Source organism: Diceros bicornis, chromosome 13 (assembly GCF_020826845.1).
Source record: "Diceros bicornis minor isolate mBicDic1 chromosome 13, mDicBic1.mat.cur, whole genome shotgun sequence".
NCBI classification, from domain to species: domain Eukaryota; kingdom Metazoa; phylum Chordata; class Mammalia; order Perissodactyla; family Rhinocerotidae; genus Diceros; species Diceros bicornis.
Genome location: NC_080752.1, coordinates 38239708 through 38256231, shown reverse-complemented (window position 1 = coordinate 38256231; position 16524 = coordinate 38239708). Strand labels below are relative to the sequence as shown.

General features: G+C 54.9%; 1 protein-coding gene and 1 long non-coding RNA gene across 3 annotated transcripts in view; both read left to right on the top strand.

Moving 5' to 3' along the window:
* Positions 1 to 2589: 2589 nt before the first annotated feature.
* ECE1 (endothelin converting enzyme 1) overlaps positions 2590 to 16524 on the top strand; it is a 106450-nt gene continuing 92515 nt past the window's right edge. The window contains exon 1 of one of the 2 annotated variants that reach the window (XM_058553135.1): positions 2590 to 2658. In XM_058553135.1, coding sequence (XP_058409118.1) covers positions 2656 to 2658 — 3 coding nt within the window. In that variant the 5' untranslated portion in view covers positions 2590 to 2655. The remainder of the gene's footprint in view (positions 2659 to 16524) is intronic. The other variant, XM_058553136.1, reaches the window with a different exon arrangement.
* Positions 2853 to 9005, top strand: LOC131412917 (uncharacterized). Its single transcript, XR_009221871.1, has 3 exons — positions 2853 to 4051; positions 6458 to 6657; positions 7717 to 9005. It is a non-coding gene; the product is annotated as an uncharacterized LOC131412917 (long non-coding RNA).

Here is a 16524-nt window from a genome sequence, read left to right as displayed (position 1 = left end):
GCCAGCCCTGCCAGTGGCTTTGGCAAGCTCCTCCCTCCGCCGACATGCCCCCTTTAGAAGTGAGAAAGCTACAACCTCTCTCCTCTGTTTCCTTCAGAGAGCCAGGATCACAGCTTGTTCGCTGCTGTATCCCCAAGACTCAGCCCAGTTCCTACCTCGCTGATGGAGCATTTCAGAATGCTCCTGTGAGTGAATAAAATGTGGTCAGGATACATGACCTTTCTTTTTGGAACATGTTGTTGGAGTATAACATATACAGAAAAACACACAGAGCCTAAGGAGACTACATAAACTAAGCACACCCCCTACACAGACCCTCCATCCCAAAACAACCTTACCAGCACCCAGAAGTCCCCCCGGAGCCCCCTTTCCAGTCATTCCCTTCCCAAAGGTAACACTAGCCTGACCTCTGCCAGTATAGATTAGTTTTGCTTATTTTTTTTTTTAAAGATTTTATTTATTTATTTTTTTCCCCCCAAAGCCCCAGTAGATAGTTGTATGTCATAGCTGCACATCCTTCTAGTTGCTGTATGTGGGATGCGGCCTCGGCATGGCCGGAGAAGTGGTGCGTCAGTGTGCGCCCAGGATCTGAACCCGGGCCGCCAGTAGCGGAGCGCGCACACTTAACCGCTAAGCCACGGGGCCGGCCCAGTTTTCCTTATTTTTGAACTTTATATAAATGGATCATTTTCCAGTGGTTTGTAGCTTACAAAGCGCCTGCATGTACATTAACTTGTTAAATCTTCACATCAGTACGGTGAGGTAGGCAGGAATTACAAATCCCATTTTACAGAGGAGAAAACTGAGGCTCAGAGAGGAGAAGGGAATCCTCCAGAATCACATTGCTGGCAAGTGGAGATCCAGGATACCTGCGTTCCATTTTGTGTCTCTCTGGATCTCAGAATGTCCTTCCAGGCATCAGGCTGCAATTCCCAGGCAGACACTTGAGGAATGGTCAGGAATCTGAAGTCAGCCCAGGCCTGGGCAGCTGATGGTATGTTACCAATCCTCCAGGATGGAGAAGGTCCAGGCCTTCAGGCTCAGAGAAGATCTGGTCACCTTTGGGGCATGGCCCAACCCTCCCCTCTCCACCACACGTCCTCTGCTGCACTCAACATGCTTTGTGAATTTTGGTGAGTGACCCACCTCCTGTGTCCTTCCCTCCACACTGAAGAATTCAGAGTGCTGTTGAATGGAAGGGGGGAAGAGTTATATCTACAGAGCCCCCTCCCCATCCTGAGGGTTGCCACACACACTGCCCAGGAGCAGATGGTCCCCTTTGGAACCTGGCACTGTGTGCTGGACCTCCTCTCCCCCGCATGCCCTGAGTCACTCTGAGCCCGGTTCTGAACTGGGGTTGCTGCCAAGGGCTCCCACTCCCCCTTCCCACAGTAGGTGCCCCCTCTCCCAGAATCCACCTCCATCCCCAGCCAATTCAACTACCCCCCTTGGCTGCTAGGCAACATTCCCAGGTCTTTCCTTCTGGCCTCATGAACTCGTATACATACTTCAAAGCCCAAACCCTACCTCCTCCAGGATGTCTTTGTCTCTCCTGAACTCATTACACCCCCTACACATTAGTTCCTTTCTCAGCACAACATAAATATCACAAAGTCACACAAACACACGCAGTTTCACCACACTCTCTTTCTCCCAAACTGGGCTACATACACAGTCAGACCAGATCACAGCCACAGCCCTCGTATGTGGGCACATACACACGCACACACTACACCACACAGCCACAGGGATTTGGTCTTCACTTGTTTACAACAGGAACACAAAGTATCTTCTTCCCACACCAAGAGGCGTACAACAGGGCCCCAAACGTACAGATCACACATCATATGCAAATCCACAGACTCACACCGTTTTCTGTTCCTCCTCCTTCACTCACGCACTTAGGCAACATGCACGTAGAGACAGTTTCTCTCCTGGACACGAAAACGCACAGGCACGGAGAGCCATCATTCCTTCTCTCGCCCCTCTCTCTCTCTCTCACACACACACGGAAGCACGCGGTAACAAACTCCAAATATAGTCAGTCTAGATCTTTCCGTCACACATAAATAACCGGCACGCGGCACCCATCTCTCCCCTGCTTTTTCTGTCTCCTCCTCTCCTCCCTCCTCCGCGCTCACACACACACACACACACCCCCACACGCACATAAACACACGCAGCTGCAGCGCCCTGGGTCACACTCCCGTGCAGGCGCCAGGAGAAGACAAAGGTCGCCGAGGCCGCGCACAGCACACAGCCGAGCCGCTCCCCGGGCTCCGCCCGCGCCCAAAGCCGGTCTCGGGGAGGTCGGGACCCCTCACCCCGAAGCCGGAGACCCGGCCCGCGCCCGCCCTCGGGGCCCGCGCCCGGCCGCGGCGCGCCGAGGGTTAAGGGGCCGGCGCGGGGGAGGCCGAGCTCGGGCGGTGATTGGCCGCGCCGCGCGGGCGCCGCGCCCCGCCATTGGCCCGGCGGCGGGCCCGCCTCCCCGGGACTCGGCGCCGAGCCGCGCTCGCCCGCGGGGGCCCGAGCGCGCCGCCGGGCAGCCAGCCGCGCCGTCCGGGGAGCGCGGCGGGAGCCGGAGCCGGAGCCGGAGCCGGAGCCGGAGCCGGGGTCGGGCCCGGAGCGGCGGCGCCGGAGCGGAGCGCGCGAGCTATGGTGAGTGCCGCCCGGCCCAGCCTCGCCGGGCCCCGGGGCGGCGCCGGGGTGGACCCGGGGCCGGGGGCCTGGGCGCCGGCTGCGGCTCTCGGGAGGCGTGGAGTCGGGGGGCGCGCGGGCAGGGTTCGCCTCGCCCGGCGGCGCCGCGCTCGGTTCGTTCGGGGGCGGCCGCGCCGGGCTTGGCTCTGGGCAGCTGGACCGCGCCGGATTTGGAGGGCCCGGGGTGGCCGGTTCGGTTCGGGGACAGTTGGTGCGGTTCAGGTCTGGGGCGTGCGGAAGTCCCTGGACCTGGCTGGGCTTGGAGACTCTGGGTGTCCGGGCTGGGTCCGCACAGGGGTCGGGGACAATTCCGAAGGGGCTGCATCCAGTTGGACCTGAGTGCCCTGGGACACCGAGGTTGGTCCGGGGCTCAGGCTCGGCTTGGGGCATCGTGGGTGGCCGCGCCAGCGCGTTCCGAGGGCTAGATCCGGGCACTCTGGGACTGCTCGTCCCGCTATGGCCTAAGGGTGTGGAAAGTGGGGACTGGGCAGCCAGGTTGGTTGGTATCAGAGACCAGGGGACATTTGGGGGTCCTGCGCCCAGCGATCTGGTCTCCCCAGCATTTCCCAGTAACGGGTCCTCAGAGGAGGGAATCTCTGAGGCCCAGCACTGACTGGGATAGGGAGTGGCACCAGGAGAAGGGAGCAGAGGAGGGGGATTTCGTAGGGGTTTCTGAAGCCCCAGGAGAGAACCCATTTGGTCCAGGCAGGACTGCTTGAGGCTTTTAGGTTGAGGTTTTAGGGAGAGGAGTTGTTTTTGGAAGGAAAGCCAAGACCTTCCAATCATCTCGCTAGAGCCTGATGATGACCTCTCCATCATGGGGGCAGAGACTACCTACTTCTCTTTGGTTTATTTTCCCATCAGAGGCCCCCCAGATTCTCTCTCCTAGTTCTGTTCTGTGCAGTGAAGTGGGTACAAGTCACCATGTAGGGCCTGAGGAGGGCATGTGCCACCTCCACTTCTCTGTGACAATGCTGCCAAGCCTGAGGGGGCTCAGGTGGGGGAGGATAGGACCCCCTGTAGACCTAAAGAGTCCCCCAGTGACTCCCCAGGACCAACTCCTGCTCTGCCCAGAGCTGGGGTTCCCTTAAAGTATCCCTCTCCTCTCCTCTCTTCTTGCCCCACTAGTGTCTGCTTTCCTCTGCACCACCACTTGCCTCTCCAGAATCAGTAATAATGAAATATGGCTGACTCCACACCCAAAGGTACTTAGACATCACCTTGGACCCATCTTACCTCCTTGATCAGGAACCTCTCCCCTGGAATGCTCTGTTTGGACAGTTTTGGTGGCAGGGAGCGAACTCCCTGTGACCAGCACTTGATTTAAAGTCTCCGTATATGACAATGAAAGAAGGTGAGACTTTGAGGCCATATCATCCACTCTGCCTCCAGCCCACCCTGATCTGTTGCTCAGAAAGAGAACTTTTTCCTCCTTAAACACCACCAAAGAGAGGTCACCTTGCCATGGTGACACTTTTCAGAACCTTACAACCTGAGAAACCTCCCAGCCTGTCAGGAAGACCCCAGGCTTTGGCATCAAGCAGATTTGAGTTCGATTTCCTGCTCCTCCACTTCCCCACAGGCACTTTGGTTGAGTCACGTCATCACCTCTGAGTATCAGTTTCCTCATCTGTGAAATGAGATGATAGGTCTTATCTCGCGGAGACGGTATGGAGATTCCGCGAGATAACCCAGTGAGCGTGCTTTGCTCCGATACAGTTTAGTTTCCTTTCTTGTACAGCCTTAAGCTCAAGTTGGGAAGTTCTGCCTGACATCCAACCTATTTGCTAGTCTAGAAGAAGGATTCAAGTGTATCACGTTGTGGGGAGAAGAAGGGGACGGTGATACAGAATCATTCATTTGTTCTTCGTTTAACAAGGGATTATTTATACTTACTGTGCGCAGATTATTTATACTTACTGTGCGCCAAGCCCTGTGCTAGGGAGGGAAAAACCATCATGAACACCTTGTGAAGGGAGCTTCTCCCAGTCCGTAAATGTCTGCGCGGATCCTCAGGCTAGGTGGCGTTTCTTTGGGAGAGGTAGAGATGTCATGCCAGGCCGGGCTCGCTCCTGGCTGGAGAGATGAGAGAAAGCTTCACTGAGTAGGTGGCATCTGAATTGGAAAGGACATCCCAGGTGGGGAGACCTGTGTGAGCAGAGGACCTGAGGTGTGAGAGCCCAGGAAATGCTCTTGCCTGGCCCCTGGGCATGAGAGAGCCGGGAAAGAGGAGAGTAAGTGGGCAGGGGGCGTTGCTGGGGCCAGAGAGTGGAAGGCTTAGGCTGGCTGAGGAGTCGGAGCTCCGCCGTGGATTGTTGACCCACCACGTGTGGGTGGGGTAGAGGTGACGTCAGGCCCTCCGCCCCTGTCATTTTGGTTTCCCCTAAACAATAGTCCCTGTGCTCATTCCTGAGGTGGGGGTGATGCTTGGCTGCTACAGTGTTTATTCTTTGGATCTCCTGCTCCGTGGGTTTTAAACAAATCCAGCGTTCCCTCCCCTCCAGCGTGGCCAAGTTTCCCCTGGCCCCTGGGTTCCTCACGGGGCTCCTTTGGAGAGTGGTGTGGGCTGTTTCCTGTTGCCCTGGCTGAATCTCTCTGATGGTCCCCAGCTCCCCACCCAGATCTCTAACCCCTTGGCAGGGAGTCAGTGCTGTTCTTAAGGCCTCAAGTGGACCCCCACCCCCCAGTACAGGCTTGAAATGGGGATTCTGAGGAGGCTTTTTGTGTCTCCTGTCTCTGGCTGTCCCCATACCACCCAGCAGCAAGCAGAGAGGGATGAAGGAGCTTGCCCAGGGTCCCCGAGCAAGAGAGTGCCAGAGCAGGCACAGACCTCCTGCGTGATTGGAGGGTTATCAGACAGGTCGGGGGGAAGGAGGCCCAATCCAGTGTTCCCAGTCTGCTGTTGTGGCACCTTGAGAACGTTCCTTCACATTCCAAGCTAAGGACTGAGCTTAAAGCCACGGCTGAGGGCTGGGAATTGTCTTTACTGGAAGTGGCTGAGTTGAGGACAGGGTCCAGCACCTAGGTTTGAATACCGGGTGTATCACCAACTTGCTGTGTGAGCTTGAGTCAGCTGTTCCCCCTCTCTGCACCTCCTTTCCTCCCAAGTGAGACAGATTTGCTGACTTCTCAGGATACCTTGAGGATACAATCTAGGATACAATGTAGAAATGCTTCGCAAGCTGTGAAGAACTTGAGGGAAAGTGTCATTGTTTGAAGATGTGAAGCCAGTCACATGGCTCCTGAACCAGCCTGCATGGGGTTCCCAGAGGACAGCAAGTACCTTAGTAACGTTCCCTGTGTGGCCAGCGCCTGGGCTGGTAACCAGGTTACTCAATTTTCCTTGCATTGCTACGATTTTTGGTAAACCAGGCATGTTGTTAGCTTTTGTTAAGGAATAAATACATTGTTTCCCAACCAGAATTGGAGAGCCCAGGCCCTGTCGGGAGAAACAGGATTTGAGGAGTAAAAGGGCTGCAGGGTGGACTCAGCAGAGTCTCAGGCACTAGCCAAGGCGTAACCAGCTTAGCTAAAGTCCACACTTTGATGTCTACAGTGAGGGAGGAACCATCAGCAAGTGTTTATGACTTTTCATGTTTCAAGTTTTTCTTTTCGGTAAACTAGGTCAGCACCCCTGCCTTAGTCAAAGGGCTTCATTCATTCATTCATTCATTTATTCACCAACAAGTCCGCCTGGTACAACACGAGGCGTTGGGGCTGCGGTCAGTGTGAATGGGACCAATAGGTCTCTCTTCCACAGTGTGGCGGCCAGGCAGATATGGAGCAGGAAATTGCAAGTGCAAGTACTGTTACCAAGGAGACATGCAGGGTGCTGTGGAGCAGGTAGGGGAACCCACCCGGGGATCAGAAAAATCTCCTGAGGACATGACATCCAAGCTGTGGCCTAAACAATGAATGGACTGGCAAGAGCCTTCCTGGCAGAGGGAGCAGCATGTGCAGGTGGGAATTAATTTGTGCAGAGGCTCAGAAGACGATGCCTGGGAGGTGGCCAGGGGCAGAGTGTCACGTTAAAGATTTACGGTTCGATCCTAAGCGCAGTGGGGAGCCACTCGGGGGTTCAGAGTGAGGGAGTGCCATGGTCAGAGCATCTTGAGATGAGCACACAGGCTGCTTTGTGGCCAATGGGTAGGAGGGGTGAAGCTGGAAGCTGGGAAACCACTTAGGATGCAGGAGTGGCCCTGGGAGAGATGACAGTGATCTGGACACCAGTCACTGTCCCCTCCACCCACCGCTGCCATCATGCTGCCCAGAATGGGCAGTGAAGAGAGGTGGAGGCTGTGGCCCTAGAGGTCCCACAAAGCCTGTTTCCCTGTGGACGTTGACCTCTCCTCATCTTTTCATGCAAATAACCAGCAGGGCTCCTGGCCTCAAGGAACTTTGATCTAATAGAGAGAAAGGCCAAGTTTCCAAATGACTCTGAAACAAGGTAGAAAATTCTAAGTACCAACCTGGAGATGCAGCTCAAGTCACCCTGGCCATGGGTGTGTATCAGGGAAGGCTTCCCGGAAGAGGTGGCAGTTGAACTTCCTATGGCAACAGTTAGTGGAATGGAATGCTCTCTAGGAGCCAGGCTTTGAAGAGATGAAAACGAGGAGATGCTCTCCTGTCCTCAAAGAGTTATAGTCTCGGGGGCAAAGTTTAATGAACTGCCAGCGCTGACTGAACCCCACTGTCAGGGAGTGGTGCTGGGAGTCTGGGGCCTGGGGGTTCTGCCCTTTCCCTGGGATGACTGGGATATCCGAAAGCCTCGCTGACAAGCCCCCGAATGGCTCCTCCCTCCTTACAGGGCTCCCGGGGGGGGGGGGGGGCTCTTCAGGGGAAAATGTAAACAGAGGAACAAGTTTCTGGAGAACATTCAGGAAATTAGCTGAGGGAGGATCTAACTTCAGGGCCCAGAGACAGGGAGGTGGGCCTGGCTGCTAGATCTTCGTAACACCATAGAGAGCTTGTGTTGAAAGGGGATTTGTAACCATCTAATTCAACTTCCCTATTTTACAGGTGGGAAGACGCAGGGGCAAAATGAGCGTCTGCCATGTGCCTGGCACTTAAATGTAACCTCTGTGATCTTCACGCCAGCCCCAGGAAGTAGGTGTCTGCCCGTTATGGAGCTGTGAAAGCTGAGGCTCAAAGATCACTCAGGGAATTAGGGCCTGGGACTAGGCAGTGGACTCCTGACTCAAGATTCTGGCTTCAGTCCCGAGCTGTCACTCCAGTCTGCAGAAACTCTGCCCTCCTGGGAAAGCCCCCTGGGGTGGGGGGGTGGGCCTATTGGGCAGTGGCCAGAGGCGATAGAAACTGACTGGGGCTGGACGTCAGCCAGGCTGAAATGTTGATTATTTATCTTTCACCTTTGCACAGCACTTGACAGGTCGTGAAGCCTTTTCCTCCCCATTTGCCAACTGTTCTTGGGCCCCACTGCCAGTCAGTGGCAGAGCTAGGACTTAAAGGCAGGCCTATGACTCCCAGCCCAGACCCCCATCTCCCTAGCTCTTGGCACTGCCCCAGGGGCCGCGACCCAGGTCTCCAGTGGCCCCTGACTGGAGATGTCCCAGGCCTCCTGTGGGCATGAGCAGCAGCCCCTGGCCCAGAAGCCTGTTCTCCCCATCCTCCTCCCTGCAGGCTCCTTTGCCTCCTTGGCGGGAAGGTGGGAGGGCAGGCAGGGGCCACAGCCAGGAGGAGTAGGGTTGCAGTGTAAACACCCAAAATGTCAATATTTACCTCCGCCTGGAACCAGAGCCTCCTGCCTGCCTCCCTGCCTCCCACGCGCTGCTGCCGGTCCAGGCGCACGTGGCCTGCTCTGAGGCTCTGATCTGGTCACTGAGAGCAAGGCCGAGGGAGGGGACCTAGCGTCCAGCCCAAGCTCTGCCACTAACTTTTCATGTAGCCCTGAGCAAGACGCTGTCCCTTCCTGGGCCTCAATTTTCCCATCTGTAAAATGGCATGGCTGGAACCGACCAACTCCAGGGGCCTTTTCAGCAATGACCTGTAGGATTATAAGCATAGTTCTCTGGTTCAGAGCACGGACTTGAAGTTGGGTGGACCTGGGTTTGAATCCCAGCCCCACGACTTCCTCACTGTGAGACTGTGGACAAGTCGCTTAATCCCTCTGAGCTTTGGTTTCTTCGTCTGTAGAATGAGATCCTAATGGTACCTACTTTGGAGGGTCATTGGTAAGGATTAATGAGGTAACTCTCGACGTAGCGCTTGACATAGGATAAGAACTGAAAAAATGGTGGTGGTGTTGGTGGTGGTTGTTATTCCAAATAAACATTTTACGATTCTCTGAATCCAGACACTGAGTTGCGTCACTTGGGGACTGGAGCCAAGGGTGGGGACTCTAATCTCACGACCTCCTGGTACTCTGGGGCCACAGGCTGGGCTGGTGAGAAAGCCCCTTGGTCAACACCACACAGGCGCACGCAGGCCCAGCGGCCCAGCCTCTGCGGTTCCTTCTTACTGGGCGGAGGTCGGGCTGATGTGACCTCAGAGATGTGTGACAGTGAGAGGAGTGGGGAGGTGGAGGGGGTGGAAGGGGTAGGAAGGATGCATTTCCTAAGAGCTGTTTCACAGAAACAAGAGTCCAGTGCACCCGCGAGCTGTTCCCTCCAGCCTGGGAGAGGAGGGGGCGTGGAGCGGCGACCTCAGGGTGTGGGGAGGGGGGCGGGGAGGTGGGGGCTGCCGGCGCAGCAGAAGTGGCCCTTGGCCACCACTGGGCCCAGGTTCAAACCTGGCTCTAGCACTTTTTGCTGTGTCACTTGGGGCATTATGTCACCTCTCTGGAGCTTTGTTTTTCTCATCTCAAATATGGAGATGTGGGGCCTGTTTTGTACAGTCGTCAGAAGAGTTTTGTCAGATGCTGTTTCAGGAGAACCCAACTCAATCCTGGCACATACAGGGGCTCAGTCGCTATCAGCCTCTCTTTTTAGCCTGCTAAGAAGAACCACATGTCAGCCCTGGTTCTGCTGGTCTGCACTTCTTGAGGGCAAGATTGTGTGCTTTTAAAAAGTTTGGTATAATTTACTTAAGTAAGACGCCCATACCTTGTACAGCTCGATTTTTGCAAATGTGCACACCTGCAACCACCACCTCGATCAAAATATAGAACATTTCCGCCTCCCCAGAACGTTCTCCTGTGCGCCCTTCCATCAGTCTCCCCTACAGGCAGCCGCTGGCCTGCCGTCTGGCACTCTAGTTTTGCCTGGAGTGTGAACTTGATCTGCATGAATTCGTGTGCTCTTGGGTCTGGTTTCCTTCAGCTGCAGTCAGCACTGACTGTTGTTTAGTTTGTCCGTGTTGCCTGTACCAGGGTCTGCTCCGTTTTTAGGCTGCATCGTGTCCCTCTGGGTAGATGCACGTGGAGATGTCCATGGGTGACATCTGGGGGATTCCAGTTCGGGCAGCTGTGACCTTCCTGCGCATGTCTGTCTGTGGCCCTGAGCACCCCTTTCTCTCGGGCAGGTACCTAGGAGTGGAACTGCTGGGTCAGCCGGTCGATGTGTGTTTAACTGTGCAGAAACTGCCACGCAATCCTTCAAGGACGGTGCTCTGTTTTCAGAGGGTTATTCACCTCTGCCCCCAGGCCCAAGCCTAGACTCTTGATGAATGTTTTTTGAAAGAAGGAAGGAATTTGAGTCCTTTCTTTGTCTTAATGCTTCAGATCCACTCTATCAGCCCTGCCCCTACCCTCGGGGTCTGACAGCTCTTGGGGGTCTGCCAGACCCTGGGCTTTGGGTCTCACCTGGCATTTCCCAGGACAGGGAGGGGGTCCTGGCCTTGGAGACCCCAGACCATGAGGCTCTACCGCTGATTGGCTGTGTGACCTTAGGCAAGTCCCTTGCCCTCCCTGGTCCTCAGTTTCCCGTTCTGCAAGGCAGTGGGTGGATTACAGGTTTCCCTCGCTCCCCGGTTTCTGGTGGTCTCCCCCTACTTGGGAGCCATTGCTCCCACATGCTCCGTGTTCCTCCACCTCCAGGGTTGCACCTGCCCCACTGGTGAGCCCCAGCCATCTCCTGTCTCCAGGGAAGGACCATTTGGGAAACTGGGTAGGCGCTTCATTCTTGGTACCCTCAAGAGCCTTATTGTGAGTCAGTCCTTCCTGGGTGAGAGCCCCCCAGAGTGGGCCCCTGGCCATGGGACCCCCACCCATGAAGGCTTGGCAGAGATGGCAGACCTGGGTTTGAATCCAACCACTTCCTGGCTCTGTGACCTTGGGCAAGTCACCCCACCTCCCTGAGCTCCGGCATCCTCATCTGCAGGGTTGTGAGGATGAAATGAGGTCCTGTCTCTTTGTGGGGACAGAAGTGGGTGGGGCAGCAAAGTTCCTGCCCTGGAGGAGATACAGTCTAGGGGAGGGAGCCAGAGACTACACAGGCCGGCCAGCCAACCAACCAACCAGAAAGACCACTTCAGAGAAAGGGAAAAAGATACAACAGGGTGATGTGGCTGCCAGTGGCTGTGAGGCAGGGAGGGGACTACTCTAGATTTGTGGGCAAGGAAGGAGGTGACGTCTGAGCTGAGGCCTGAAGGATGAGGAGGGAGCAGCTGGGCAAAGATGTGGGAGAGGAGAGTTCTGAGCAGAGGAACAAGTGCAAAGGGCCTGAGACAGGGACAAGGGATTTGGCCCATTATGGGTAGCCAGAAGGCCGATGTGGCTGGGCAGAGGGAGCAAGGGGGAAAGGGATAGAGATAGGTGGACATGGAGGGGCCAGGTCATGCAGGGCCTTGTCAGGCATGGGGGGAAGTTGGCATTTCATTCTAAGAGTGATGGGAAGCCACTGCAGGGCTCAAGGAGAGGGATGGCTGGTTTGGTTTATGTTTTAGAAACGCCCTGGCTGCTGTGTGGAGGATGGACTATAGGGGGCAGGAGTGAGGCACGGGAGCCGGTGTTAGATGAGAGGTGACAGGGCCTCAGTACATGCACCTGCCCTGAGGTCAAGGAGGCTTATGCTTCTCCAGGATCTGGGATTTTAGCGGCTACTTCAGAGGATGGGAGGGAGGTTGAGGGCATCCCAGATGCTGTGAGACGTTCCTGGCAGCAGAACATGGGGGGCAGAAGTTGCGTTTGGAGCCAGACAGACTTGTCTTAAAACTTCCACTTGAACTCAGCTTTCCAGGGTGAGCTCGAGATTCTCCCAAAGTGACCACATTCCCACCACCCCAGGCTTTGGGGATCCAGAGAAACGGGACCAAAAGGACATAGAACCTGAGCCTGCCTCCCCACTTCCGCATGCCCTGCCGAGAAGTGAGAGTGGAGGAAGTGATGGCCGCAAGGGGATGCCCAGCCCTGTGCCCTCTGAGCAGCTGCTCCCGTGGCCTGGCTCGAGGGAATCCTGTGGCTTTGTGGTTCCTGGATGTCCTGGGCTGGTCTCAGGCAGGAGGTGGCCATGAAAAGGCGGTACTTCATCTTTCTCTGCCCTGGAGTGTTGAGGGGGTGGTTCCTGGGCATCCTGCTGGGCTTCCGGGTGTGGTGGGTGGGGAGAGGGAGGAGAGGGCATGGGAGTTCAGAGTTACAGAAGATCTCAGGAAGCGGGACTTAGACGACATGTAGACCAGCCTCCTGGTGGGGAGACAAAGGCTCAGAAAGGGAAAGAGACTTGCCTGAGGCCACACAGCAAGTTAGAAGCAGGACTTAGACTCTGATCTTTGGGACTCCTAATCTATTGCTCTTTCTGGTTAAGATGAGGGTTTTGGAGCCAGACAGACCTGGGTTCTGCGCCTGAGTCCCAGCTGGGTGACCTTGGGCCAGTGACCATCTCTGAGCCTTGGTTTTCCTCCCCTGTGGAATGGGATGATAGTGACATCTTTGTCATGCTGGTGTTGTGAAGAGTGGTTGAAATGATTCCTGAAAGGCTGTAACGCTCATAGGACAGTGCACCTAGTAGGTCCTCAGTAAGTGGGAGCTGTCGCTGATGTTATTACTATTGTGGTTCTGTCATTTTGAGCCTCGTGAAGGGCTGGAGGGAACAGCCTTCACTTGTGCTGTTTTCTAGTTCTGGTGAATGCAGTTAGGCAGGGAGGAGAGGAAATTCTCACTGTCAGCCCGTCTCACTGCTGCTTGTTCATTTTCCTTCCCCATCACAGTTGGGAGACTCTTTAACCAGGCCCTTAATTACCCCCCCCCCCCCCCCCCCGCCCAGCGCGCGCACACACACTTTGGGAGACCCTTTAACCGGGGCCTTACACACACACACACACATTAGGAGACCCTTTAACCGGGCCCTTAATTACCACCCCCCCCAGCGCACACACACACACACACACATTGGGAGACCCTTTAACCGGGCCCTTAATTACCACCCCCCCCAGCGCACACACACACACACATTGGGAGACCCTTTAACTGGGGCCTTACACACACACACACATACACACACACATTAGGAGACCCTTTAACCGGGCCCTTAATTACCACCACCCCCCCAGCGCACACACACACACACATTGGGAGACCCTTTAACTGGGCCCTTACACACACACACACACACACACACTAGGAGACCCTTTAACCGGGCCCTTAATTACCACCACCCCCCCAGCGCACACACACACACACATTGGGAGACCCTTTAACTGGGCCCTTACACACACACACACACACACACACACACACTAGGAGACCCTTTAACCGGGCCCTTAATTACCACCACCCCCCCAGCGCGCGCGCGCGCAAACACACACGTGTGCACACACACACTGGAGCTGTTCTTTCCGCCTCCAACCTGAATGGGGGCAGACAGGTGCTACACGCAGGCCCAGGATGGGAAACTGGGTGGCTCCCGCCTTCTGCATCAGGTCCCTACCACACTCCCACTGACCCCTGTTTGTGCAGTGTGGCCTTGGGGTTAAGAGCAGAGGCCATGGGGTCAACTCGAACTTGAGCCCTGAATCCGCCACTTCTTGTAGTAAAGGACCTTTCTTCAGCAGGTGAGTTTTCCTCTCTGAGCCTTGGGTTTCCCATCTGGGAAGTGGGGATAACAACCCCCTCAGGGTGGTCTCGAACATGAAATGAGAGAAGATATGCTCGGAGGTGTGTGGTGCATATTCGGTGCTTGACTCCAGGAGGTGGGTGTCGCCAATGACAACACTGCCGGAGGTCCCAAGCCCATTAGGCCTGTTCTTCCTCCCGCAGCTGTTCTCAGAAACTTTCCTGACCATCCCCTGCCCAGCCATCATGCGTTCCCACGGTGCCCTCCCTCCCACCCCAGACTGCCTTCTATCAGGGCACAAGTCACCCTGGACGAAATTTGCTGCTCTGTCTTGTCTCCCTGCACTATCACAGATCAAGACCTTGAGCTCTGGGCCCGCCTGCCTGGGTTTGAATCCCAGCTCTGCCTCTTACTTGAGCAACCTCAGGCAAACTGCTTAATTCTTAGCCTCTGTTTCTGCATAAGGAAAATGGAAATAATAATAGTACAAAACCCAGAGAGTTGTTTAAACAAGCAGTATAATTCCTGTAAAGTGCTGGGGTCCATACCTACCATACGGTGAGTGCCTAGTGGGTGTTAACTGATTTTATTACTGGATGGATTCTGCCGGAGCAGAGCCCCCGCCTTCTCATTTCTGTATTCCCAGCACCTGATGGAACCGGGAGGGATTTGCACCATGGACAATGGAGAGTTGCTTACCAGTGAAATGGGCCTCCCCGGAAAGACTGTGCTTGGGGCCTTGGTCAAGGACTCGGGTCACGTTGCGAACTTGTTTATCTGGCAGATGTAGGGCTGCCCTTAGCGAGTTCTCTGTCCGTGGGGGAAACTAGGCAACATGGCTCTGATACAACTGGAAAGTGATGTACACAGGCCTGTGCAGCTTGCTTCAGAGAAGACTTCTGGGGTTGGTGACACTTGATGACTCCTTGGGGGAAATGATACACTGTTAACTTCCGGCCACATTGGGGTTTTAGTCAATAATCCTTTTGTGCTTTCCTGCCGGTAGTGTTTACCAGGCTTAGCTATTATGTACTAGTAATGATGTTTATTGAGTGTTTGCTGTGTGCCAGGCACAATGCTAAATGTTTTATAAATTCACGTAATCCTCACATCAACCCTATGAGGTATTTATTATTATCCCCATTTTATAGATGGGAAAACTGAGTCACAGAGCGTCTCAGTCAGTAAGTGGCAGAGCACGATTCGAACCCCAGGCGGTTTGGCCAGAGAGCCCAAGTTCGTCACCACTATGCTGTCGTGCTTCCTCTGTCACCGACTTTCCCCACAGTCCTCACGACCAGGCAGCCTCCTGGACTCTGAGCATTCCACCTTCCGTGGGAGTCCTGTGCAGCCAGCAAAGGTGAAAAAATTAATATTAGGTCTTCTGTACACCCTTTTCTAAGCATCGGCTCTGGGATGAGCAAATACAGACCTTCAGGAAAAAGGGGTCTAGAAGTTGAACCCCCTAGTGTTGGGGAGAAGAACAGGGATTAGAACAGGAGGCGTTAGTGGGGGAGGAAGGGAACTCAGAAGGCTGAACCAACATTTGCTGAGTGCATCTTCTGTGCCAGGTAGGGGAGCGTCTCTGCCCTCAAGGAGCTCCCAGGCCTGTGGGAGAGACAGATAAGTCAACAGGCCAAGTGCGGAAGTATTCGAGTGTGTGGGCAGGAGCCTTTGAAGGCCCAAAGGAATGGGTGACTAACTTGGCCTAGGGAGGTGGTATTTGAGTTGGATCTTGAAGGATGAGTAGGAATTTGCCAGCTGGAAGGAGCCAGTAGTGGTAGAGACACAGAATTTAAGCCTGACAATCTGGTTCTAGACTTTTCTCACCTACCGCGGCATGCTTGGCTCCACTGCCTCACAAGGCTGGCCTTGGGACATGTGACTCTTCAGGTCCCGGGCCACTCATGTGAGCCCTGGGCAAGTGTCCAGCCATTTCTCATCCAACCCCTGCTTCTGCTCCTCGCAAACCCTGCTGCCTACCCCTTCTGCAAGGGTGGTGGGTGCTTAACTGGCTTGGCAGGGAAGGTCTCTGCCCCCTCTGTATGTTGGGACTGTGGTGTCCTGAGGACACATAGCTTCCACCTCCAGTGTCCCTGTGGCAGCAGAGGAGGCGCGGGGAGACACTGAAGCAGTTCCTGTTTTGTTTTTCAACTTGCCCCCGCTCCTGGCACCTGAAATGTGCTTTGCATAAGGCACTTCCGCAGACCATCCCGTCAACCCTGGCAGGTAGAGGTTGTTGCTCGCCATTTTAAACCTGCAGAAGGCGACTCAGAGAGGTTGAGCCGCATGTCCAAGGTCACACAGCTAAGCAAGTTAAGTAAAGAGACTGGTATTTGCCCCTTGATGTGTCTGACCCCAAGGCCTGCGCTCGTGTTTTTATGCCATCAGGAAGCATACCAGTTTATGGTAGGCTCCGTGTCTTTCTGGTGACAGGTGTTCACACCCCATCCCAGATAATCTCTGGGCTTGTACACAGGGCGCCCAGGACTTGCCGGTTAGTGGTAACAACAGTAAGATCACATTGATTGTAGCGCTTCTCAAACTCCCGTGTGCATGACAATCACCAGGGTGCTGGTTACAAATGTGGATCTCACTGCCCTTGTCCCTGATGCTCTGATCCAGTAGGTTTGGATGGGGTACAGGGACCTCCATTTCCAACAGACTCCCTGATTCTGCTGTGGGTGAGCCACAGCCCACACTTTGGAAATCCTGATTTATTACATGTCTGCTCTGGGCCCAGCACTGTCCTGGGCGTTTTATTTTGTCACTTCAGCTATCAGAACATTGCTTGGTGGGGGAAATTGCTGCAGAGGGAGGTGGGGAGTCTTGAAAGAGATTTTTACCAGTCATGGTGAAGACATTTGTAACCAACACGTCT